At 39.4% G+C, this 27,328-nt stretch overlaps 1 protein-coding gene across 3 annotated transcripts in view; it reads right to left on the bottom strand.

Moving 5' to 3' along the window:
- LOC146318480 (epidermal retinol dehydrogenase 2-like) overlaps window positions 1–26,797 on the bottom strand; it is a 57,478-nt gene extending 30,681 nt beyond the window's left edge. For all 3 annotated transcript variants that reach the window (XM_084732680.1, XM_084732679.1, XM_084732681.1), the window contains exons 1-5: window positions 26,642–26,797; window positions 20,246–20,573; window positions 6,483–6,614; window positions 5,979–6,078; window positions 2,014–2,158 (exon numbers count right to left, since the gene is read on the bottom strand). In XM_084732680.1, coding sequence (XP_084588806.1) covers window positions 2,014–2,158; window positions 5,979–6,078; window positions 6,483–6,614; window positions 20,246–20,566 — 698 coding nt within the window. In that variant the 5' untranslated portion in view covers window positions 20,567–20,573; window positions 26,642–26,797. The remainder of the gene's footprint in view (window positions 1–2,013; window positions 2,159–5,978; window positions 6,079–6,482; window positions 6,615–20,245; window positions 20,574–26,641) is intronic.
- Between the last annotated feature and the right edge of the window lie 531 nt (window positions 26,798–27,328).

The following is a 27,328-nucleotide window of genomic DNA, read 5'->3' as shown; positions in this document are numbered from 1 at the left end:
TGGGTTTTCAGAGATCATTTACTTGTTGAGAGGGTAGAGGGGGACAGGGGGCACAGGAATTAAAAAGGTCTCTTTACCCCAGATTCAGTGTTTGCTGCAATTCTCCCCGCTCCTCTATATCCTCTTTACTTGTTCACCTCCTCTGCTCTACCATGACAAGTCTCACTCTCACACCAGTCTTCTGAGCACTGGCCATTACCGCCAGGCTATAAAGCAAGCACTGTTTAATGGCTTTCTGCAAAGACTGTTACACTCACACTGAAACACATACTCATACACACCCCCCAATAAACCCAAGATAAGAAAACCACAGGCCATGTGATTACTAAAGCCAAGGAGTGACATTAATCATCGAGACGGTACTTTGAAGAATCAGGAAAAAGGGACAAAGTAAAAACAGAATGAAACATGCATTTGACCATCTGCATGACTTCCAACAGTGACATGACATTTTATACAAGAGGAACTAGACAGGAGAAAACAAATATGTGGACGACAGTGAAATCAGAGTGGAGAAAATAATGTGAAAAGAGATGGAGATAACTTGTGTGATTGGTTCATTTACGCCGAGCCGAGCCGAAGCGATAATAGCCAATCATTTGAAGCCAGCAGAGCAATCCAAAGGGAGCATTATTGACTTTGTGATCAAAAAAGTATCATCATCATAGTTTATGGCATCGATCATTTCGATTTCCACTGGTGAATACATATTAACTTTACATTTTTACACACAACCAACAATGTTTACTCATAAAACAAAAACCTATATTTCCTAATTTGCTCTGCTCCATCCATCCATCCATCCATCCATCCATCCATCCATCCAGTTTGGGTTTTATTTGTCTAGGTCTGGAGATTTCTGCCACCACCCCACTGCAATGGAGGCAGGGTTAGGTAATATGGAAAAAATTAAAATAGAATAACAGACTTTTGAGCTTGGAGCCAATTCAGTCACTTTCTTTTAAAAGGGACAGTTCACCCAAAACTTTCATAACACTACACATCAATAGTTACTGATCATGTAGGTCATGACCGACAATATGTTGTGTAATGCAAAGAGTGCAAGCTGTCAAGGCAATAAAACAAAATTTGTTGAAATTTGTTTGTTCCTGTAAAGTTTACACCCAACAGTGTTCTGATAGTTGTACATCTTATTCATCCATTTCCTTCCACTTATCAGGGGTCGGATGGCAGTGGAAGTAGGCTGAGCATGACGTTCCTTGCCCTCCACCTCAAGCTGGCTCCTTTCAGTGCAGAGCAGGAGCAGTTCTACTCTGAGCTCCCTCACCCTCTGAGGGTTGTGACTTAAAAACAACAAGTTTGTGTGTTACTCAGAGGGATATGATAGGCTGTTTATGAGCCAGGGAGGGAGCGTGGCTGGGGTTTGTCTGGTGAATGATTGACTGTTTGCGTGTTACTTGTAGCTGCTTATAAGCCTGACTGTATTCTTGATGTACATCAGTGGTGGGCTGCATTTACTGCAGAAATGATTTTCTGATTGCTGTTGATGAAGTGTCTATCACCAATACATATCGCTATTGTTTCATTGCCTAGGTCTAACCTGTGGTGCTATTTATTCATCTAGATAGTTTTGATGGTGTTGCAGAGTTTTGGAGATATTGGCTGTAGGGACGTCTACCTTCTCTCCAATATCATGGAACTAGATGCCATAAGTGCATTTGAAAACTCAACAGTAATGTCTCTTTCCCAAAAATAATAACCTGGTTACCAAAGACAATCCACACACCTTGTGAGCAGTTGCATCTAGGAACTATTTCCTTTTTTACCAAACTACACCCAACAACATGCCTGTGACATACGTGTGGACATTAATGGTGTTGACTGAGTTGTAACCTTGTTGTAATTATTGTATTTTAATTAACCCAATTTCAGCCTCAATGAAGCCAGGTCAAACATGTGTAATTATTTTAGAAGTGCAGTTTAATTTCAACCAAAAGTCCTACCTGAAAATTAAATTAAAAAGTTAGGTGAAAATCATGTAAAGATACCTACTTAGTTTGACATCCATCGAACATTCCAGTGTTGATGAAATATGGGCACACAATAGTTGTCTTGACACCATCTTTTCCAGTTGCCAGCAGCTCCAGACCCACTGACTCTGCAAAACCTACTGCTGCAAACTTACTGGCACAGTAGTCTGCAGGGAGAGGGGGCACAGGTACAGGAACAACATGTTAAAATAACCACTTATTTCTGAGAGGTTGGGTTATTTGTTGTTAACCTCAATTTTCATTTGAGCAGGACAGGAAACGGTAATGACTTTCAAGATCTGTTATTTTTTTTCTCATCCAGATGGACTGTGGCGGTGATTTTATCATCAAACCTACAACTTATTCCTAAATACAATGAGTTTTCAATGCAGGAAAGTAGGTGATTTACTTAACTCATTCATTCAATACTGATTCTCTTTGCTTACAGAAGATTAGGGTTGTAGCGGTTTGGATTTTTTCTGACCATTATGAAAAAAAACAGTGTTCCCACAGGATGGCTTATGTTATAGCATAGTGTAGCTCCTTTAAGGAATAGAGTGATATTCAATGTGTGTGCAGCATGCAAGTATGAGAGTGAGAGAGCAGCAGATGAAGAGTGTCAGTGCTGCTCATAGTGGACCAGAATCCTAAGGTTAGCAGAAATGTGTCATTGTAGTACTGCAGTCAAAACCCAGAAAGGTCGCATGTGTTATTTCCCCAACTCAATCCCAACCAGTGACAGACATTAGTCCCAAAATAAGCTGATCAATAAAGGCTAACAATAACATTACCTTTGTGCCTACAATGTCAGCTCTAGTGGGATCACTTCCCATTCACAAGCTTTGTAATCCAGCTTTGAACTTCAGCACTCTTTTTTGGAGAGTTTGTAAAATAAATACATCATGATAAATATAACACTAAATGTCTTCTGTGATTATTTGTCCATTTTTCTGTCTTGAAAACAGTTGTTGTTGTTAGCTGTCCACTAGCAATCCCATGATGACCAATCAGAGGCAGCGCCCCTGGCTTTTGTGTGTAGCTCTGTTCTCAAATGCATAACAAGAAATTCAAACTAAAATTTACAGTGATGACGGTACTGAGACAAATGACTGCGGTTTTGTGGTAATTTGGTTAACATCACAACCCTACAGATGATTAGGAAACCATATGTAAAGCGACTTCCCAGATACTAAACAGCATTCATTTTGTTTTGCTCAGTTAATCTGAAAACAGGCTGTCATGGAAGAGAGCTAATTAAACAAACCCGTCTTCAGAAACACCTCAACCATGTGCTCCCTTGACAGCCAGTAGGAAAAAGGTCACACTCAATGTGCATTTGAGGACTTGAGGGAGACTCAATTAAAACTGTCCGTACCTCGAGAGCTTTCCACATTAATGATTTTTTTTTATTATTATGAGAACAATTATACGATATTCAGGATGGAATTCTGTCATTTCTGAGTTAGGCTGCTGCTATGCTCTTTAGGTATGATCTGTCAAGGAAGGGATCGAGTCAAGCAGCATGACAAAAGCAAATCACAGCTGTGCCTCATCAATTGTTGTGTTAATGAACCCTGAACAGTCTGTCTCGTTAGAGCAGGGTGCACAGCTCCCTTTGATGAAGCTGAACATCCTTTGCTAAAATAGAAAAAGCACATAGCATTTAATAGCTACAACAATTTCTTCTGCTTTTAAAAATGCAAAAAACGTGATGATTTCTATTTTTCCAGGTTCTGTGCAATGATTTCAGATATTATTCTAAAATGAATTTCGACTAGCATTAGAGGTTATATATGTTTGGCAAAAGTGTACAGACCTTGTGACAATATATTTTAACAAAATATCCTTTGTAGACTGGACATCATATTCCAATAGTAGCTTTTGACCAAATATTATTATTAACATTTTGTTTTTCTTTCTTTGTCTTATATCTGTCCTTAGAGGACAGTAATGATTTTGTGCCTCGGCTACCTCTTACATTATCTGACTCAGGCAGAGTTACAGGTGATAAGGTACTAAAATCTGACTAACAAATATAGGTGAGAGGGCAACTCAGTCTTAGAGAGTAACAATCTATTAATTATTAATATTTTCTGATAAAGACCATGTAATAGTAGTCCAAACAAAGTCACTTAATGGTTAAGGTTGGTCAGCTTTACTAGTCAAAGTGAACTGACGTGACCTAAAACTCTTTTGTTGTCTCTACATTCATCATTTAGAAACCACTTTCCAGCATGTGAATTATCTTCTGTCCATTGATCAAAGTCTGTAAACTGACTTGATAACACAGCCCTCGAGTTGGGAAATATACTTATCTATTTCATGCAGAGAAGAATTAGAGCAGAGTTCAATCGCAATGGCAGATTGTATAGTGCTGGCTGGTATGTTTGTGACTATCATCCTTGAACACAGATACAACTATGAAGATAAGATTAATGGTTTAAACTTCAGGAGATTCCTCCTTCAGGCAGGAAACAAGCTACAAGGTTACAGAGACTAAAGCTACAGTGACCACACTCCCTGCTTCTTAAAACCCTCTGAAGGATAAGTTTGTTGTTTCCATAAAGCACTACAGTTGGTACAACCCCGACTTAAAAAAAAGACGCTGTGTAAAAAGTAATTATACAGTATCCGATCATTTGCTAATCCTTCTGACATACAGAAGGATTAGACACACTGTCTAACTTGCAATATATTATTTATTTGTGACATTTCGGTACTAGACCTTCATCAGGCAAACCGTTTGTGCCCATGAGAAGCCATCTTAAATAGATGGACAAATTAATTACAAATTAATATTCCATATGCAAATACTGCAGATTATGTTTGAAAGTAATTTGTGTTTGTAATGTGTATATTTGTTGTGAATGTGGTTTAACTTTTGTTGTGTTTAAATGACCCGTTGATAATTTTGTCCCTTTTTTGCATGTGAGGACTGTGATTGGTTGTAGACTGAGAACAACCTATTTACATCATTTACATTAACGGTATATTGCAAGTAAGACAGTGTGTGGGAGTCCTTTTGCAACTTTTTGGTGTACTCGGTTCTCTCCTATGCACCTGTCTTATCTAAGAGATGTGCCAGGTGTTCCTTTGTTCTGAATTTAAAAAGTAACAGAACAGTGCTGCAGTGTTGGAGAATGGTTAACTACATGTAGTTCAATTATGTCCTCAGTGTCCAAAAATGTTCACTTTACTCTGTCACTTCAATTGTACCTGTGTAACTACATGAGATTCCAGAATCCAGATGTCAGACCCTGATCATTTTGCACAACATAGTTTGGATATACAGGGCATTCCATGAGTATATGGAGTAGCCAGACCGTGGGAAAAAGTAGTGTAGGGGGCATATCCGCCCAGGAGAAAATATTTAGTCCATAAAAGCCCAAATTTGGTGGCGTCACCAAAGTTTTAAACATCGACACCTGGTTTGACACAAGGAGGAGGCAACATCCCTGTGTAATTTGGTTCCTATGCCAATTTGTATAGTGAGTATATAGTACTTTCCGGCTTTTGTATGATAACTCAGAAGAGTAGACTGTTCCCCCCTTAATGAGGCCTGTAGGTCCTCTTCCATGAAGGCTGCCATGTTGCACCACCATGTTTTTACAGTGGCCCAGAACAGACAAACCAAACGTGAGGTTCTATAACACACTAGGAAAGGGAGGATGAGATGAGGTGTTTGCAATCTGCAGGCTAACCACTAGATGCCACTGAATTCCCCACACTGGTCCCATGGTCCTTTAAGGTGACTCACAGTAAAGCAAAACCAACATATTTCTTTGAATGACACGAAAGACATCAAGTTTCCTGCTCCTACCTTCTACCACAGCTTCTGTGTCCGCCGAAAATAACAGTCACAGACACATAACTTGCTACTGACTGAATTAAATAAAATAAAATTAAAACTGTCTCAAACAGAGACTCAGAGTTTCATCCATGTCCCTCACGATATGTATGATATGATTAGGAGGAGAAAACACACACCTGCCAATCCATTGACTCCTATAAGTCCAGCAGAACTGGCAATACTGACGAGATGGCCATGATTGTTAGCAATCATGGCAGGGAGGAAGGCCTTGTAGGTCTGAGAAGAGGGAGACAGAAAACAGGGAAACAAAATCAAGAAGCATGTTAATTTTTTCTAGAGCTTTCAACATCTCACAATCTTTATGTTAAGCTGTCATGCAGATAGCTCAGTTTTTATCATGTAGGACTTCAGTCATCTAAAATGAAGACTGTGAGATGCAGGTTTTTTTTTTTTTTTTCCAAAAATAAACTTTCCATTTCACCTTAATTTGATATTTTCTAAATGTTGACTGGCCTATATTTTACCCAACAAATTAAGAGAAATTCTAAATCAAGTAACAAATGGAGCAAAGGCTAAAGAAAACACTACCATATTAATTAATCTGTCAGTAAATCGGCATGATTTCTCAGAGTCCATAAAACAAAACATATGGATCCACATGTCTGCTGTGTCTGACTGACCCAGAAGTGAGCCATAGTGTTGACCTCCAGTGTCTTCTCAATCAGAGAATCTGGAGCATCCATGAACTTCTTCCCTGTCACAATTCCAGCATTGTTCACCAGGATGCTGACGTCACCCACCTCTCGCTTCACCTGCATGGAGCAAAGGGAAATTTTCGTCATGTACGATGTGAACATTTTGTAAAATACATTCCCAAGGCCAGAATTTTTAGACTGTTCAGGAGCTGTTGATGCCCTGAATAAGGTTACCAGTCCAGGAATCAGACTGTGTTAAGAAACGTCATAAGATAATGTGAATTCCTGGATATTAAATGTTGATCTCCAATTTTCTGTAGTGGTCTCAGTAATGCCTGGGTGATAAAACAATAGTAATATGTTTCTGCAAGTTATACTTCAACAATAAGAAAGTAGGTGACTAAAATGTTTGATAATTTCACTTAAATGCATTAAAAACAAACCACCATGAAAGCACGTAGCAAACACAGCCAGCCTCACAAACAGCCAGTCATATCCCTTGATAAAGGAGTGTCCTATGAGTGATATGCAAACAGTATCATTTAACGTGTGTTGTTAGTTACACCATCAACATGTGACACAACAACAGAAAGTGTGGAGTGAGAAAATAAGTGTAGAGAGTGAGGACATTGTTACTAAAAAAAAGGACCAGTCAGATCACCATTATTTAATGTGTATCAACGTGTCATCATTTATTTATTCTGATCTGTTTATATTTATTTGTGTGCATTTCTAATTGATGTGTAACATTAAAATCATTACATATGTACCTTGATAGATAAGTGGTTAAAGTGGTTTTGAGTGGAAGGAGGTTAAAGGGATAGTTTACCCAAAAATGAAATTTCAGTCATTATCTATTTACCCTCACGCTGGGATTCAAGGTCAGGTTTAATTTTTTAGTCCCTTAAACACTGCTGGAGTTTCACAGGAAAACAGTGTTGGAGATAGGGTTGGCTCATGTTTTTTTTTTTTTAAATCATATTGGTTTCACGATATTTGACTGCACTTTTTTTTCCTGCAACAGTGTTCTTATCTACATTTTCTTCTAATGAGAAAAGAATTACTATTGCAGTTGATTGGCTTTAAATAGCTCATTTTACTGTCATAAGAACTGTATCATGTTTTTTTTTCCATGTCCAGACACAGGTAAAAGCATGACCCCTTCAAAGTATGGTTGCCATCACATGGCGGGGATGACTATACGATTAAACGTCCCCACCCAAACTAGTCGGCACCAGAAATACTAGTAGTTTAAAATATTTATCAATATTTCATTCATGCATGATGCCAGTTATCTGTTGCCTCTAAGATTTTATGCAGCCGGAAACCACTAAACGGGGCTGCATCACTGTCAGACAGCAGCCCCTCTCGCCCAGTGCGTATGAACCGATCGCCATGGCAACACCGGATATTTACATCAGCAAAGTTGGACAGATGAATGTAGACTGTGAAAGAATAAGCTGATATATATTCATTCAACTGGAGAAACATGCCCACATTAAGCACAGACACAGACATAAACCTGCAGGCAGAGCTGCTGCTGCTAACACTGCTAACATTAACCACACTGAGTGTCAGGCTGGCAGCTAACGTTAGCTCTGGGTCCTTTACCCACAGACACTGTGACCCTCTTCAGTCTGAAAAGTTGAAGCGTTTATTGAGTTGTTGTCATGTTTTGTACATTAATGTGTAAGGTTTGTATTGCACAGTGCAAAGTACTGCACATTTCAGCAGCATTTAAAGTACGATTTGGTGATTGTAGACTGTGATTAACGGCTTCAAATGGCTCTTAATAGACACAGTATTTCTTTCGGACAGTGTTTAACACCATAAATTAATAAATTCTGCTAAATTTTAACTGCTTTCTGAGTGTTTTCTTACTGTTAGACTAGTCGACTAGTCTAAATCAACAGGAAAATTAGGCAGGAACCTCCCAAGTGCACACGCTCAAGCAAGCACGCCTGTGGTGTTGGTGTGCAGCAGTGAAATGGGTCCCCACTGAAACACTTTATCGCCGTGCACATTCCAGACGTTGTTTGGGCTATTCACCGGTATGGCGGTATATGAAAAATTCATATCATAACGAAAATAAAGACCGTTTTTTTTTTCAGTACGAACTGATGTACCGCACAGGCCTAGTTGAAGAATCTCCCAAACAATGGAAGTGAATGGTGACCAGTTTTCAAATGATAAAAAACAAAAAACAACATAAAGTACCGCCATACTGCTCCTCAGGTGTAATCCAAGTCTCCTTCAGCCCCAACGTGACAAGTTGACTAAAAAATTTTATTTACACCATGTTTTTAGCCTGAATCTTCACTGTAGATCCTTAGCTTGTGTGTGGTGTGACGGTGTGCAAACGGCATGTTGGGACTTTTTTTCAGTTGTTTTTTAAGTTTCGGAACTGGTCACCATTTGCTTCAATTATTTGGGAAATTCTGCAACACGGTCTTCCTGTGAAACTCCAGCAGTGTTTTGTGCACTAAAAAATTAAACCTAACCTTCAATCAGCATAAAAGTGAGAAGATAATGACTGAATTTTCATTTTTGGGTGAACTATCCCTTTAAATTTAACCTTTAACCATTTTTTTCTCCTGGTCTTCATTTAAAAATAAACAAGTGATTTAAAATAATTAATAATTATCAATATCAAGCAAATTAAAGAATTCTATTATGATATTTTTTTCAATTGTATGATCCTGCTCCATGTCCCAGTAATATTTGTTCTCAAAGTGTACTGCAGCAAAATCAGATGAAAGTGTAAAGCTATGCTTTAAATGCAATTTCAAGAGCAATACTTTGCATAAGGCTGTCAAAAGTATACTTCAATACTTTTTCGGTATGACATGTTTCAAAACAATATGAATACAAACAATACCAACAATCAATAGTATTAAAAGTCAGGGGTGGAAGTAACTAATTACAAACACTCAAATTAATGTAATTAAGTAGTTTCTTTGGGTACTTGTATTTTAAAGAGTAAATTTTCAAGTCTGTTCTTAAGTATGCATTACAAGATGTAATCTACTTAGTTAATATAAGCTAATCATAGTTGAGCACCAAGTACAATTTGAATTGATATCCAAACCTTTCATCTGCATTTTAGTGGTCAATAAGGAGATCTGATCCCAAACAGGCCAATAAAAACAAAGACATACAAATGAAAAACTGACCAAAACACTGCAGCAGCACACATTTGGAGTAAGGATGTTAACGATTAATCTTTCATCGATTAGTTGCCATTGAAAATTTAACCAATTAAAAATGTATTCATGGATATTTACTTAGTAGTCATGGCAGTGACTGCATCTCGTTTGACATTGTTTTGTCTGACAGAGTCATTTGAATAAGTAAATCTAAAACAATTAAAATGAGAGGAAAAATGACAGAAAAAAAATAAAATGAGGAAATAAACATTTTGTATCTTAGTGATTATTAATGATTAATCAACTGTTAGCATTTTCAACTGTTTGTTAAGGAAAACACGAAAAATTTGTAACCCTAGTTTGAAGAGGTGACTTTAAAAGTAACTAATACTTTTACAACAAATACTTTGTAATTTACCTAAGTATATTTGTAACACCAATAATGTTACTTGTAATTGAGTAATATTTTAGTAATGTAACAGTACTTGTACTTGAGTACAGATTTTCAGTATTCTGTCCACCACTGTTAAAAGCACTGGGGATGTAAAACAGAAGATCTAAGTGTTCATTCACAACCTCAGTTCAGCTCAGTTTTTATTTTCCTCCCTGAAATTTGGTGTCCAGCAAAACCACACTATTGATTTTTGTCTCTACCAGCACTGTGTGCAGGTTGTTAATTTAAAAAAAAAAGACAAAAAATATCAGTATTGTGATTAGGACTATTTTTTCTTTTTGCCGTGGTTCTGAAAAGGGTACTGAATATTATTGTATTGTTGTACTGTATCAAAGTTCCAAATTCTAGTATCGTGACAACCAGATTTTCTATCCATGTATGATCATATCTAAATATCTAAATCTCCTACTCTTTCATTTGTTTGTACCTGCAGGATGTCTAGCGTTTCTCTCTGACTCACTCTGTTGAGTGTTTTGTCAGAGTGATTGTTGGGGTGCTTTATGCTCTGGGCGTGTGGACAGCTGCTTCCTCTCCTGCTCTGCTCTATGCTGGACACTGACAGTGCATGACCATCTCCTCTGCTTCTCTCACCAGTAGTTTTTTTATGTTCTTTTCCAGTTTTATTCCCTCATTATGACTATCAGGTATTGTACTGTCTCTGTGCCACCTGTGCGCATATGCTGTGCTGTGATGCACCACTGCACATGACTGGCCACTGATCTCTCAGGAGGTTGGTGTGTGTTTGTGATACGAGCTTCTTGTCTGCTGATGTGTTGTGACGGCCCTGAGCCACAACACCATCACAGTGCCGATGTTGGCTCCTGCCCACATGTGTTGTATTGGGCCAATTCAGTGTCTGTTTACACAACAGTCATCCCTCCCCTTCCATGCACATGTGCACACACACACAGGCAGACACACACCAACCACACAAACACACAGACTACTAGACTCAAATCCAGATATGCATTATTTGCAGATATGCAGTCAAATACATCAGGGCTGGGTAGTTCTGATTATGACTGGCCTTTTCCAGGCAACACCCTGATTTAACCAGCAGAGATTTACAACATTTTTATAAAGTGTAGCAGTGTAGCATAGTATCGTTTTTTTTTTTTTTTTTTTTTTTTTAAAGATGCATAGAATAGTGTGGATCTGCAATGATTAACCAATTAATTCATAATTAACTGATTAGGAAATTAATCACCAACTATTTTGATATTTGATTTGAGTTTTTTTTTTTTTTTTTTCAGGAAAAAAGACAACATTCTCTGATTTCAGCTTCTGAAATGTGAATGTTTTCTGGTTTCTTTAATCCTCTCTGACAGTAAACTGAAGATCTTTGGGTTGTTGACAAAACCAGAGATTTTCGGAAACAATGACTGATGTTTTTCCATCATTTTCTGACATTTTAAAATTAATCAATTAATTGAGAAAAACAATCGACTGACTCACTGTGAAAATAATCATTAGCTGCAGCCCTAGAATAGTGTCACTGAACAGTAACTCAGCATCCTGGGTTAACTTAACTGTATGAACTTAGTGAGGAAACAGCAAAAAGGATGATGGTCCAAACCTCTACATTTAAACATTGATGGTGATTTAGAACATTACAAGCAGCCAGGCACTTTACAACAAATTTAACACATACAGAAATCTACATTTTTGAAGAAATTGGGAGTAATTTATATGCGATGTTGCCCGTCTTAAGCCTGTCTGTCCCAGAAGTTGTGGTTATTCAAAAAGTTTATGTTTTGGCATAAAGCTACAAGATCAGCCCCAGTAACTGAATTTAATTCCAACAAATGACCACTATCATTGTTCGTTTTCACAAATGGTCTCATTACAATGAAATGGTTACCATGGGGATTCACACATGACATACAGTACTGTGCAAAAGTTTGAGGTGTGAAGAAATGCTGTAAAGTAAGAATGCTTTCAAAAATATAATTGTTTATTTTTGTTGATTTACAAATTGCAAAGTGAGTGAACAGACGAAAAATCTGAATCAAATCAATATTTGGTGTGACCACCCTTTGCCTTCAAAACAGCATCAGTTCTTCTAGGTATACTTGCACACAGTCAGGGATTTTGTAGGATCATAGTCAGGTGTATAATTAACCACTTATACCAAGCAGGTGCTAATGATCATCAATTTCATATGTAGGTTGAAACACAGTCATTAACTGAAACAGAAACAGCTGTGTAGGAGGCTTAAAACTGGGTGAGGAACAGCACAACTCACTACCAAGGTGAGTGTTAGGATGTGTTTGTGTGGAAGAGTTTCATGTCAAACACCATGACAAGACTGAGCACAGCAACAAAACACAAGGTAGTTATACTACATCAGCAAGGTCTCTCCCAGGCAAAGATTTCAAAGCAGACTGGGGTTTCAAGATGTGCTGTTCAAGCTCTTTTGAACAAGCACAATGAAACGGGCAACGTTGAGGACCGCAGACACAGAGGTCGGCCAAGGAAACTTAGTGAAACCAGTGGGATCCAGGTTCACCCATCTACTATCTGGAGACGTCTGTCCAGAAGTGGTCTTTATGGAAGAATTGTGGCCAAAAAGCCAAACCTCTGATGTGGAAATGAGGCCAAGTGACTCAACTATGCACAAAAACAGAGGAACTGGGGTGTAGAAAACTGACTGATAGGTCAAAAACTGAAATATTTGTCTGTAGCAGAAGGCAGTTTGTTCACTGAAGGGCTGGAGAGCAGTACAATAATGAGTGTCTGCAGGCAACAGTGAAACATGGTGGAGGTTCCTTCCAAGTGTGGGGCTGCATTTCTGCATATGGAGTTGGGGATTTGGTCAAGATTAATGGTGTCCTCGATGCTGAGACATACAGGCAGATACTTATCAATTATGCAATAACATCAGAGAGGCATCTGATTGGCCCCAAATTTATTCTGCAGCAGGACAACGACCCCAAACATAGAGCCAATGTCATTAGGAACCATCTTCAGCGTAAAGAAGAACAAGGAGTCCTGGAAGTGATGGTATGACCCCCACAGAGCCCTGATCTCAACATCATCCAGTCTGTCTGGGATTACATGAAGACATAGATGGATTTGAGGCAGCCTACATCCACAGAACATCTGTGTTTAGTTCTCCAAGATGTTTGGAACGGCCTACCTGCCAAGTTCCTTCAAAAACTGTGTACAAGTGTACCTAGAAGAATTGATGCTGTTTTGAAGGCAAAGGGTGGTTTCACCAAATATTGATTTGATTCAGATTTGTTTTAAACAAAAAACAACAATAAACAATAAACAATTATATTTTATACTTTTGAAAGCATTCTTATTTGACAGCATTTCTTCATACCTGCCTAAAACTTTTGCACAGTACTGTATCTGTCTATAAGGAACAATTTATCCCCAGTTTAGATACGGATACACCCATAGGAGCAGTGTGGCAAAAACTGTAAGAGGAAAATTTTGCAAAAAAAAATGGTTCTGGGGTAGAACTACCCCAAAATATGGGCATAAGACATTATAATATCCTCTCACTAAGTGTTTTATTAGAAAGACTGACCCCAAAAGTGTACGAAAAGATGCTAAATAGGTTGGATGAATGTACTCTGACCCCTCAATAGGAACACCCAAAATACATCACACTAAAACATCAAAATGTTGCTTTTCTTATCTTGAAAAACATTCCACTAAATCCATGAGATGATAGTATTAACATATGATGCAAGAGGGTGTTAACATCAATAAAAACAAATTTCAGAACTGTACAGCGCTGTATCAGGAGGTGTTCCTAATATTTAGGCTACATGCATCTGCATTTTTAGGTTGCTCCATCTTTCAGTATCGATCTGGGCACACGTGTTGTACAGTAATGCATTGATGGAGTATGAATTGGTTATTGATTTCTCAGGAAGTGGGTGAGCTATGAGCCATGTAACAACCACAGTGCTGGTGACTGTGTTTTTGTGCTGGTTACCTTAAAGTGGATCAGATCCTGCTCTCTTTATTTATTCTAGTTGTTACAGTTCTTGTTCACATTAAGTGAATTGAGACGAGTGTCTGTTTATACAGTCATCCCTCGGCCTATGCACACGCACACACACACACACCCACACTATTTAAATCCATATATGCATCTCATTGTGCTGACTTTTCAAGCATGCATTATAAAGTTATAGGTCTATTATTTGAAGGATTTAGCATTACAGAGTCATCCTGAAGGCAGGGCCATGACACACCTAATAATCACACACACTGCCCAGAGGTAGGCGGTGCTGATCATGCATGGTCTTTTCCAGGCAACACCCTGGATTTGCATGCAACTACAGAGTGTCCAAAATTAACTTCCTCATTCACTCAACACTGGATTGGTAGATTAAAAAAATCCACTGGCCAAACTCCATTGTCTTGGTTTGATTAAAGGGACACTTTGCACCTACTGATTATTTTCATAGTCAACTGATCGGTTGCTTACCTCCTCAATTAATCAGTAAAGAGTTGTTTGGTCAATAAAATGTCAGGAAATGGTGAAAAATGTCAATCAGTGCTTCCAAAAGTGCAAAATGACATCCTCAAGAGTCTCTTTTTTTGCCCACAACCCAAAGATATTCAGTTTAATATCAAGAAAAAAAGAGTAAAGAAGGAATAAAGAAACCATATTAACATTTAAGGAGAATCTGAGAATTCTGACTTTGTTCTTTAAAAAACTAAAAAAAGATTAATTTAATAATTGATCAATAATGGAGTAATTGATAATTGTTGTAGTTCTAGTTTGGATTATTTCAAGAGGGGTTTGATGAGTTACTCATCCACAGTCAATGTGTTAGCAACAGTAGGTGTTGTCAGCTAGCAGAGCCCCTGTTAGAGGAAGCAAAGAGGGGCAACAAAAGGTATTTTTCACAAAAGGTCCACCTAAAAAACAAAAGAATTCACAGCTTTACTTTGCTGTAATGCAGCCTTTTCTGACCAGAAACTGCTGTAATGGAAGACTAATACTGCTCCTTCCAAACCATCCAAACTCCACAGGCAAATCTGTCATTTTACCTTGCAGAACACAGGAGTTGCAGGTCTGCCGATGCCTCCATCTGTGAGTTTGTTTGTGTGACTGTGTGACTTCAGTGAATCTGAACTATCCTTTTAAAACACACAAGTAAAGCAGTAAAATTATTCTATATATATATAGCTTACACTTAAATAAAGGCCCACCTAAAAAACTCAATATCTCTTTAAGTCACTAAAATACATTTTGTTGCGGATTGTGTCGTCAGCAGTAAACTGCTTAGCTTCCATGCTGGTGCTCCTCTCTGCTTCTCTTAACTGGCTACAGTTGATGATCAGCATCAGCTGTAAATAACACACTGACTGTGGACAAGTACCTCACACATCCACACTTCAAATAATCCAAACCATCCTATAAGTAGTTCTGCACAGAGGCTGCTATGTAACATACCCTGTTCCTCAGAAACTAACCTCCCTCTCCCTCTCCCCCTCCAAATCCAAGAGATTGTGCTGAGATTGTGTCCCACAAATCCATTCCTCTCATAAACACAAGTCAAGTTAACTCAATGCATTAAAGCACAGACATACACACACACCCGGAGTAGGATGTACCTATAATCAGTTTTATGATAAACTGCAAAACAAAAAACAAAACAAAAAAACAAACAAACAAAAAAAAAAAGTCCTAATGCCTTACCGGCTAAGTAGGCTTGGATGATATCAAGGTATTACAGTATGCCAGGGTGTTTAGAAATTCCAATACCGTCATCATAAAGAAGTTGTGTAAAACACAAGAGGTGCTGCTTTTTTATTGATGGAAAATAAAAATATAAAAAATAATTTATTACAATAGGGAACTTAGCCAACAGAAGAATTATTTAAAGGCTGAAAATAAGTACCTGGCTTGTCATTTCTGCTTTATAGACTTGGTCTCCTTGCCAATTAATAAAATACTAGGGATGCACCGATACCAGCATCAGGTATCGGTCCAATTCTGGCCTCAGAAACTTGTACTCATACTCATAAAACTACTCCGATACCCCACACTCGATACCATGTCACGAAAAGTAGCCGCTCAATACAAGTAAACATCTAAAGAACCGCCATGATACAGAGTTGAAGGTGTTTGCTAATGCTTGCCCTCTTGTTCTGGGTTAGGGTTAGGGTTAGCCTCGAAAGTTGGTGCTACCAGTTCTTCTTTTCTTGATTCCTTACAACCCCCTCTGTCTGCATAAAAGTAGTGCTGGAACACACTATGGTACCATACCCTCATGAGCATTATTTGACAGTATTGTACTGCAGAAAGTAGTGTGTTGCTATAAAAATGGCAAGAAAAGGCAATTAACAATGGAAGAGAGACAGACCATCATAACACTTAAAAATGTAGGTCTTTCCTACAGAGAAAAAGCGAAGAAAGTCAAGGTGTCAATAAGTACAGTTTCCATCAAAAGGCACATTTAGAAACTGGGGGAAACTCTGACAGGAAGAGGTTTGGCAGACCCAAAGCCACAACAGAATAAGAAGACAAGTTTCTGAGAGTCAACAGCCGGTGTGATAGGCGGCTCACAGGACAACAGCTTCAAGCACAGCTGAATACTGGTCATAGTAAGCAAGTCTCAGTTTCAACTGTGAAGAGAAGACTTTGAGTTGCAGGTTTGACAGGTCGAGTTGCAGCAAGAAGATGTCAGAATAAGAAAAAGACGCTTGCCTGGGCCATGAAACACTGCCAATGGACTATTGAAGACTGGAAGGTGTTATGGACTGATGAATCAAAATTTGAAATCTTCAGTTCATCACACAGGAATTTTGTACACCGTCGAGTAGGCGAAAGAATGGTTCCTCAGTGTGTGACGTCAGCTGTCAAACATGGAGGAGGAAGTGTGGTGGTCTGGGGCTGTTTTGCTGGATCCAGGGTCAGTGACTTGTACAGAGTGAGAGGCACCCTGAACCAAAAGAGCTACCACAGCATTCTGCAGCACCATGCAGTAACCTCTGGTATGAACCTAGTTGGTCAGGGGTTCATCCTACAGCAAGATAATGACCCAAAACCTAAGTCCAAGCTATACCAGAACTACCTTACTCTCCAGACTTAAACCCCATCGAGCTGGTTTGGGATGAACTGGACAGAAGAGTGAAAGCAAAGCAACCTACAAGTGCCACACATTTAAAGGAACTTCTGCAACAGAGCTGGGAAGAATTTTCTGAAGAATATTTCATTTCCATTGTAGAAAAAAATGCCAAGAGTGTGTTCAGCTGTTATATCTGCCAAAAGTGGCTACTTTGATGAGTCAAAAGTTTAAAATACATTTTGGTTTATAAATTGATTCCATGATTTATTTTTAAACTTCAATTGTTTATTTGTTCTATGCTTTCATTTCAGAGTACAATGAGACACTAAACTGCATAATTCTAAATTCTAAATTGGAAAAATTGGGGTGTTCTAAAACTTTTGACCGGTAGTGTAAGTTCATGTAAAACTGAAATAAACGCACAGAGTGCACCTGTAGACCGCAGACAGCAGCTGTCCAATAAGTCCCGGTGGGTGTAAACTAGTTGATTCCTTGGCAAATTAATCCAAAGACGAAGAAAAAACACCGCTGCCACCAGTCTGTAACCCTCTGTTCAATGACAGGTAGGAACTAATTGGCTCTTAGACAAGAGGGAGATGAAGAAGAAACTTAAATACTACACAAGTAAATGTGTCATTAAAATACTAATTCAAATGCTATAAATGATAATGAAATAATTATAATATATAACACCATTTATAATAGTAAACTTAATTCTGCAAGTCCATAATAATGTTGTGAAATTACTATACTTTAATATATCAAATTCAGAGTAATCTGCACAGCTTAATAAAGACCACAAAATCAGTAAAGTAACTTACTACAAATAACCTAAAAATGTAATGTGTACAGTAACCATGGTTACACTTGTAGCAGGAAACAGCAACAATTATTTGTTACATTTAGAAAGTGACCATGCAATGAAAATAAAAGTTACTGTAATGGTATTATTAAGTACTCGTATCGGTCCTCAGTATCGGCAAGTACCCAAATGTAAGTACTTGTACTTGGTCTGAAAAAAAGTGGTATTAGTGCATCCCTAATAAATATAATTAGATATGGAATCATGACAAAAATTGTTGCATGCAACTTTATTTTGACGTGACTTCTTCAAACTTTAAAAGCAGTTTATTAGCCACATAACACATCTGTAAATCATCTCTGTTCAGCCAAATGATGTGTTGATATCCATTGCAACAGTTCTTTAGCAAGAATCTTGGAAATAAGGGTGCTTATTTCCTCTGTATTCATAAATCTTTGAGCCATAAATATTTTAATCAGGCAAGACTAAGAAGGCCAATTGTATATAAGACACAAAGCATTGTGAGCCAGACTATAATGACTTCTATCACCAGCTTTTAATAATTTGTTTTTCCACACAAATACCATCATATACCATATACTAGGGCTGTGCGATTGCCTCTAAATTTCAAATTGTAGATTGTCATTGCTCTAGATTGCCAATACACGATTAAATTGACAAGGGGGCAGGGGCGGCACGTGTCCTTGGCACGTGTCTTATGTTGATCGCTACCAGTCAGCAACACTGCCAACACTGACACCGCTGTGGGGTGTTTTTTGGGTTTATCCCAGATGCCAGAGGTGAGCCAACGGACACAACAAAGCCTATCTGCAAAATATGCAACAAATGTGTGTCCGTGAAAAATCAATTTATTTGCGCACCTCGTCTTCATCATCCTGCTGAAGCCACAAAACTCCCGATCCCCCAAGCTAGCACTTCAAGCACTGCAGGTTTATACTTTTTGTTATAATGACGTTATTTTTAATGTTTTGCATCACATGCAAAAGTGAGCGACACCGCTGCGCTGACAAGCCGGAGACGTGTTGCTCCTCCTCACTTCAAGTCGCTGTCATTAACTTTTAACCTGCAAAGGCGGCAGTGCCGCAACACTGTAGGAATTTATGAAAGCCCTTGTGTGAACATTTCAGTAGTTACACAATTAAAACAATATTTATTTGCAATTAGCCTACTCTGTTGAACGACCCCAAAGCATGAGCAAACGGGCTGTGTCAGTTCGAATCAAAGAGATGCGCCCTGTCACTGTCACAGGGCTGGTTGACAGTGTACCCTGCGCTGAGAGGAGAGGAGAGGAGAGGAGAGGAGAGGAGAGGAGAGGAGAGGAGAGGAGAGGAGAGGAGAGGAGAGAGAATGTGGATTGTAGGTCTGTTTGTAAACGGGGCTTCTCTAACAGTCATGTATTTCCTCCAGAAACATCTCTTAAAGCACAGTAGAGCGCCGTTTTTTTTTTTCAAAATCGCCTTGATAAACAGCAAATCGCCTGGCAACCTTCCAATCGCCAATATATGATTTGATCTGTGATCGTCCCAGCCCTACCATATACCCTGATGAGATATCAGGAAGGTCTGAAAGTACGAAAAAATAGATACCACCCAAGCCTACAGCTTAGTGATATGGACAAAATCAAATATCACATTTCTGACCAAATACTTTCATACTGCACCAATATTGTAGGGGTTGACTGTTGGTGCTTTCACAAAATATTAATACAAGGAGATTTTTGAGAAATGTTTATCATTAACATGGACATAATAACTAAGTGGACTGAGAACAGTCTGGTAAGTTCAGAAAATGATATCACTTTACTGTAATGCAGCCTTTAAAAACAGCAAAAGACAACACCAATGATATACCACCATTATACCATTAGTACTATATCGATGTATTGCCCAGCCCTGACAGTGAGTCATGAAAAGTTAATGTTAAACTGTAAAATGTCCTGCTTGCTAAATTCTTTACATAGAAAACACGCAATAGTTTTTAAATGAACATAAAATCACATGCCTTTGTGACTGTGACAGTGTGGCTATAAGCACTGACTCTGCTGAGTTGCACGACTCTTATGAATCCACTTCCAGCAAAAGCGCTCCATGTGCAAAAAGTGCAGATGTCTGCAATTACTTCAATGAATACAACTGTAACTGATACCAATGACTGCCAGACCTCCCTTTTAACAGCCAGCAAACCAAACAACAGGCAAATAGAAAAACATGGTATCTGGTCAAAAAGTACAACGTAAAAGGTCTTGTGAACACCGTGTTTTTCAGGTTTTGAAGGAAGTGTACCTGGTCAGCCACTCTGTACACCTCATTCTTGTCACTGCAGTCACACAGGTAGTAGTGGACTCTGCTGGCTCCACTCTGTTTAGCCAGTCGAGCTGTTTCCTTCATCCCCTCCTGGTTAATATCCCACAGCACCAGCACAGTGTCGAGAGCTGCAAACTCCTGAGCCATGAGGCGACCGATCCCGCTGCCTGCCCCCGTTACAAGCACCACCTCGCCAGCTATGTTCTTTCTCTTCCTGGGTACAAAGAGGTGGATGAAAGACTCCATGTTGTACCAGATGGACAGGAGAAGGACTTGGATTGTTTCCAGGAAGAAATTCATGATGGACCTAAGAAGGAAGGAAGGCAGAGGATACATTAGAGAGAAACAGAACAGGACAGTGGGTTGAATTTAAATAATACATTTAAGTATCTGCAGAATTCGAATGTTTACTTTTTCAACTTGTTTTCAGGGTTTTCTTTCTGAGAGTGTTTCATGGTTGAGTTGTTCAGCCTCATCTGAAACAAGGAACACCTTGTCCTCTACTGACATTAGAAACATCAAAAAAGTCAATATCAAATCCTGTCTGGAAACCAACAGTATTTTCTCAACCAGGTTCCTACGATAACAACAGTTATTTCACATGAAATATTTTTTCTGGGTAGTTTTCGCTACTGGGGGGCATTCCATCAACGTGGATAAAGGAAAAGCTCGGCTTATTTTGATAAGTCTGGCTAATTTAAGCAAGAGACTCATTCAATGACTGAGGCTTAAAGTTCCCTACTCAGTTACCATGGTAACTTACACAACTGAACATGCCTGCTCCGCAGACTCAAGGTCAGAAAACACACTAAAGGTGTTTTTAAGTGCACCCATTGTTCTAAATGGCAGATCGCGCACTGAAAGAAATTTTGATGTGCGTCAAACTGACTTGACGCTCACACTTTGAACTTGTTTTGATTTTTGAGTGTCAAATGAGGACCAGCTGCCGTTCGTGTTTGGGGAGAGTTAAATGGAATAAGAAAGGCATGGACGTGAGGAGCGAGTGCTGATTGAGCTTTAGCTCCACCTGAAAGCAGATTTTAAAAAAATCTACCTGCAGCAGAGAGCGAGGGAGGGAGAGAGCGTGTGAATATGGAAAGATGCACCGACTTGATATAAAAACATTTTATGATAATGAAACATAATATTACTGTACACTTTGGTGGTGTGTGATTTTTTTTTTGATCCAAGTCCCATTTGTGTACTTTTAAATACTTAATTACTCCCCGTCGATTAATCATACGAAGAACTAGAGAGAGACAGCAGAGAGGAGGGAGGGAGGGAAGGGGATCATGTGTGAAGTGCAGACTGATAGAAAACTTTTCTGATGATAAATCCTGATGGTACTGAACAGTTATCTGACTAAAATATCTGTCTGAAACAGACAGACGCTCGGCTCCTCCATGAAATGTTTGTCACTTTGCTGCATTATTCTGAAGCCTACAGTGCGCTATAGAAGTTTGATTTGTCACCCCCATGCCATCACACATGCTGGCTTTTGAACGTTGCGCTAATAACAATCTGCATGGTCCATTTTGCACAGAAGACATGACATCCATGATTTCCAAAAACAACCACTTTTCCACTTTAAATCAGTCCATCTCAGATGAGTTCAAGAGAGCCAGAGAAGTCTCTGGATATTGTTGATAAAGGCCTGTAGCTTTCTGTTTGCATGGTAGTGTCTGAACATGCATTTGTAGATGCAGCCACAAACTTTGTGGGCCAACAAAAGTTTTACTGAGTAAATCACAGTCATTCAATGCCGATTGTCAGATTTGCCACCTGAGTGCAGAGAGAGCTCTGTATTGTCTCAATCTTTTACCTCTTTTCCCGCCATTGATGAGATATCTCGTTATTTAAGACACAACGCTTCCCCACCTAGGGATGGGAATCGAAAACCAGTTCTTGTTGAGAACCGGTTCCCAGTGTTTCAGTTCCTTGGAATCCTTTGCCAATTTTGCAAACGATTCCCTTATCGATTCCAGTGGGCACAAATGACGTCACCACGCACATTGCGTAGCTTACGCAAGCTACGCAACGTGCGTGGCGACATCATTCACCAGTGTAGCCAGCAGGAAACATGGCCCCCAAGTGGCACAAACGCTCGAAAGTTTGGTTACATTTCACGAGAAAGGATGACAACAGGGCAACTTGCAATACTTGCAAAGTGGATATTTCATCAAAGGGAGGAAATACTACCAATATGCAGAAACATTTTCACACACAGCATGCGATAACTTTGAATGAATGTCGCGTTTTCAATCCGCTCTGGTAGGGCTGAACGATTAATTGTTTTCTGATCGAAATTGCGATTTCAGACAACGCGATCACGTGATCGCCAAAGCTGCGGTTTTTTGCAGTGCTCCTGACTGACCCAGGATCTGTTGTGTCAGCTATTTTACACATACATACCGTCTCCCTACCATCCTGCCAAGCTCACCAATCAGAAGCTGCAGGCTACTCATGGACAGGTCACGCTAACCAATCAGTATTAACCTGCACCCCGTGCTTTGTAACATTAACGTGTTTTGAAATGGCTTCAACGGAACCAGAAGTGGAGTTATGGGATTTAATCGTCAAAAGAAAAACAGCACGTCGGCCATTTGGGAGTATTTTGGGTTTGAGGCTGCAGACGTGCACCAGAAACAGGTACTGTGCAAAACCTGTCGCGCTAAAGTTGCAACATCCAAAAAAAAAAATTGCAACATCCAGCGGAAACACAACCAACTTATACCGGCACTTGAAAAATCACCACAGGCATTTGCATGAGGAGTGCATGACGAAAAAGTCAGGTGAGAAGTCTAGTGAACGTGATGCTCAGGCCCACTGTAGCAAACAGACTACAATTACAGCATCTGTTGCAGTGTAACTCCGTATGACAAGAGCAGCCAAAGACACGGAGAGATAACGACTGCCATAACACGCTATATTGCCAAGGACATGGTGCCTGTTAACACGGTCACCAAAAACGGATTTAAAAACCTCCTCTGCACGCTGGACAGAAGATACGCGATTCCCTCCCGCACCTACTTCAACCAGGTTGATAATTATTAATAATGATTGTAAATGTTACTGTACATTGTGAATATTGCACTGAAGCTTGATTTGAAGAAAATTGAATTGAAATCGCAATATCTGCCAGAAAAATCGAAATTAGATCTTTTCCTAAAATCGTTCAGCCCTACGCTCTGGAGTGAATCTCAACCCAGCAGCAGCTGCAACATTAGCACATCCTCTGCTGTTAATACTAGGGCTGCAACAGATCGCAGTTGACCCATGTCCCATACGGTTCGGCACGCATGTGATCCGCGGACCACATGTGAGCATCATAGTTTTACTGTCAGTTATTTTTGTATAAGATAAAATACCTGAAATCTCAATGCAGAGTTGCAGTGAAAAGACAGGACAGATGCTGCTGCTGTGTGCAGCACATCTCTGATTTAAAAGCCGTCACATCACCTTGAGTGAACTCCAGACCATAACTTTTTTCACTGATGTAACTCTGCTATCACCAAAGAAACAGATCATAAAACTGTGATGTTCATTGAAACTTTGGTGATATCAGCTGTCTTAACTTCTACACAGCTCCTCTCTGCTCACCGGTGCAGCTCTGTCTCACCCCGACTGTCACACAGTGTGTCTGCTGATTGATCATGACTTCTAACCAATCAGGTGTGCTGTGCTGTAGGCGGGACATTGAGCCAGACTACAGAGTGTAGTTGTATATTAGACTGTACAGTTTATAATGATCTAATATATGTATAGTATATACATAGTACAGCACTGTATAAGTTTGAAGTTTTTAATATATTACCATTACAGTATTTCCCCTATAGTGTATTTGGCAGGGTGCCCCGCCCTCCCAACAGACGCCCCCCGCCCTGCCAACGGGATGCCCACACAGAAATTCAAGTTGTAGATTTGATGATGACCGGTCAGCGTCACAAATCCGGTTCTGTGCCCGTCATTGTCACACTCATGTTCTGCACGATGGTCCCGTCATGAGCGCAGCAGACAAACTGACCATGACATCAACACAGCGCTGATAACAGCTACACACTCTGATACATGTCTGCTTGAAGCTGGTGTCAGTGACAGATTTCAAGAACAGGATAAAGAGAAGACAGACAGTCTACAATGAGACAGAGCAGCTGACAATGACGCAGAACAGCCGTGAACTATGTAGCTCTTCATGCTAATGTTAGCCAGCAGCAGACTGCTGTTCACAGAGGGACAGTTAAAATCTCACCTCCTGTTCTGGCTGAAGAATAAACAACCTGTGTTGATGAGTCTCCTCAAACATTTTCTAATCCAGACTCCTTTAACTTCTGTGTCTGTTTTTCTCACGGCAAAGTTTTACTGCAAACTGTTGCACCGTGTTAGTCTCCGGTTTGTTTACATCCGTTTCCACAGGAGATCATGTGAAATCGCATCCTGCGAAATTCCGCGAGATCATGGATCACGTTCACCCAATTCATAATCTTAATATAAAATTATAATAAGGCCTGGTTGTAATCTTGAGGACTTTGGAGAAAGTATTAAATGAATATTTAATAGTCAGTGTCTTATTATGAAGATATTTACAAGAAAAGTTGCAAAAATGTTTATGAATGCTGTCAATTACAGTTCTTAGAAAGACTGAAAATCGGAATCGGAATATATTTATTTCAAATGGCACAGGATATCTCCTTATCTATGTTTTCACTATGGATCATGTAGATCAGTATATCAGTTAATTAAGAAAACTGCCATTTTATTCCTTTTAATGCATTTTCATTTGATCTGGCTGGATTACTCTTTAAATTGATTGTAAGCAGAGAGAGAAACGAAGCGATCAGAATAATGGAGAGAGAGCGCGTGCAGTAATGGGGTCCTTTGGCGAGAGGGTCCACGCTCATTCCAGCCCAGGCACCACCAGAATCGAAAATGGAATTGGAATCGTAAAAATCTTATCAATTCCCATCCCTATCCCCACCAATGACAAGATATTCCATCATTTGCTGTTTTCACTGCCAGGTGGTACGGGACACTGTGACAGGTCACTGGACAAAAAATTGTCACACAAAGAAGAAGAGAGGCCCTGGGACTCGCACCGCAGGCGGGGCAGACAGCGCTCCAGCCCTCAGGCCTATTGGACAGTGTTTTGGCCAGGGGAACAGGGACACACTGCTAACATTAGTGACATCACACATGTAATATGAAGTGATAAAACAAAAATAAAAATGTGGTCAGCTGATACTCTGTTTAAAAATGTCTCTTTCAGTTTTTTGTTGGAAAAGTGGATTTTTTTGATGCAACCAACACTCAAGTTCTTACAAAAAAGAATGAATGAAGCTAGAACAAAATGTTTTTTTGTGTCTGAAACTATCACATCTGTTCTTTCTTTTGATATATTCTATGTTAATATATTCATAGAACTGAATCATTTGTGGGTGTTGAAAAATCAGTCAATTTGTCAAAAATGCTGGAGCTGGCTGGCAACTTGGAAAAAAAAACACTGGCAAGGAAACAGTTAAAGATTACATGGACTGGAGGTGGTGTAATCCAGAAATCCCTGCAGTTTTGTGTTGAGCAACATTGTTCTTAACCTGTGTTAACTATTTGCCCACATGGTTTTTCATAAATTGGTGAACTTCATCCCCATCCATGCTTGTGAATGACTGAGCCTTTTCATGGTTTGCACCTTGAAAGTTTGTGGATTTAAAAATTAAACCTGACTTTGAATTGGCATGAGAGTGAGTAGATGACGACTGAATTTTGGTTTAACTATCCCTTTAATACCCAATCATGATACCGTCACCTGTTACCAATTCACCTGTTTACCTGTGGAATATTCCAAACAGGTGTTTTTGGAGCATTCCATAACTTTACAGTGTTTTGTAAGCTCCCGTCTAAAATTAACAAGCAGTATTTCTGTTCTTTTTGTTGGATGTAAATCAAGACCCACTGGCCTCTACATCAATTTAATCTCATATTTTTGTACATTTGTGAGCATGTATCCACGACAGAATGCCTTTGATAAATACATGCGGACGTAAAGTTAACAAGCGGGCAATCGAGTCGCTGAAGTTCTAATACATGTACAGTGTATATTTTGCTGGCTTGTTCTGAAGATTTACCAGAGTAACGAAACTCTTCCTGTAGTTTATGCCTCACATGTACCAGTTTTCACTGAGCGACAAACAAACCACACATGGTGAAGTAACCGAGTCGCACAACATCGAGTGATCCCCTGCTTGGTGTCCTGCTGCTCTCAGCTCAGCTCTCAGGCTAATGTTAGGATACGCTGGGCTCTGCTCTGTCAAACCGGAGTTCTCATCACATTAATATTGATAAAAGCAGTTACTGAGTGTGTGTGTGAAGCCGGGGCCGTACCGTGGTGTGTGTTCAGCCGGGGTAATAGCGCTGTGTGACGGGCTGGGCTCGCTGGTGTCCCGCTGGCGGAGGTTCGGCTGTTTGTGTAGCCTTGGGAGAAGAAAAGCAGGATGTCACATCAAACAGCAGCAGAACGGAACGCTATTGAATGGAGAGGAGAAGCCGGATGTGCTATGTAACAGGCAATTAACCACTCCCGCGCGCCTCCTCTGCCACGCGGGGTATTGTGGGACTTGGAGTGTTAGTGTCTTTTCAGTCTTTTCTGAATCCTTTCAGGCAGTCAGTCCAAGGTCCACAGGTGGGTCTCAGGAGATTTTATTTGAGGCACTAAATAAATATGAACAAATTCAAAGAAATTCTGCGAATTTAAGCTTTATATATGCAGTACACATTTTATAAAGCATTCATAATGTACAGTGGTGGAAAGAGTACTGAATATCACTCAAATGCAAGTACTGTTACATTAACCCTGAGTAGTTTTTGACAAAAACACTTTGTACTTTTACTTAAGTAGTTTTCCAACACCAGTGCTTTTACATGTAATTGAGTAATATTTTAGTAATGTAACAGTACTTGCATTTGAGTTCAATATTACTCAATTACATGTAAAAGCACTGGTGTTGGAAAACTACTTAAGTAAAAGTACAAAGTGTTTTTGTCAAAAACTACTCAGGGTATTAGTTAAGT

This window comes from Lutjanus erythropterus, chromosome 12 (genome assembly GCF_056507025.1).
Source record: "Lutjanus erythropterus isolate fLutEry1 chromosome 12, fLutEry1.hap2, whole genome shotgun sequence".
Lineage (NCBI taxonomy): Eukaryota > Metazoa > Chordata > Actinopteri > Lutjaniformes > Lutjanidae > Lutjanus > Lutjanus erythropterus.
The sequence above is the reverse complement of the archived record's forward strand: the minus strand, read 5'-3'. Positions and strand labels throughout refer to the sequence as shown.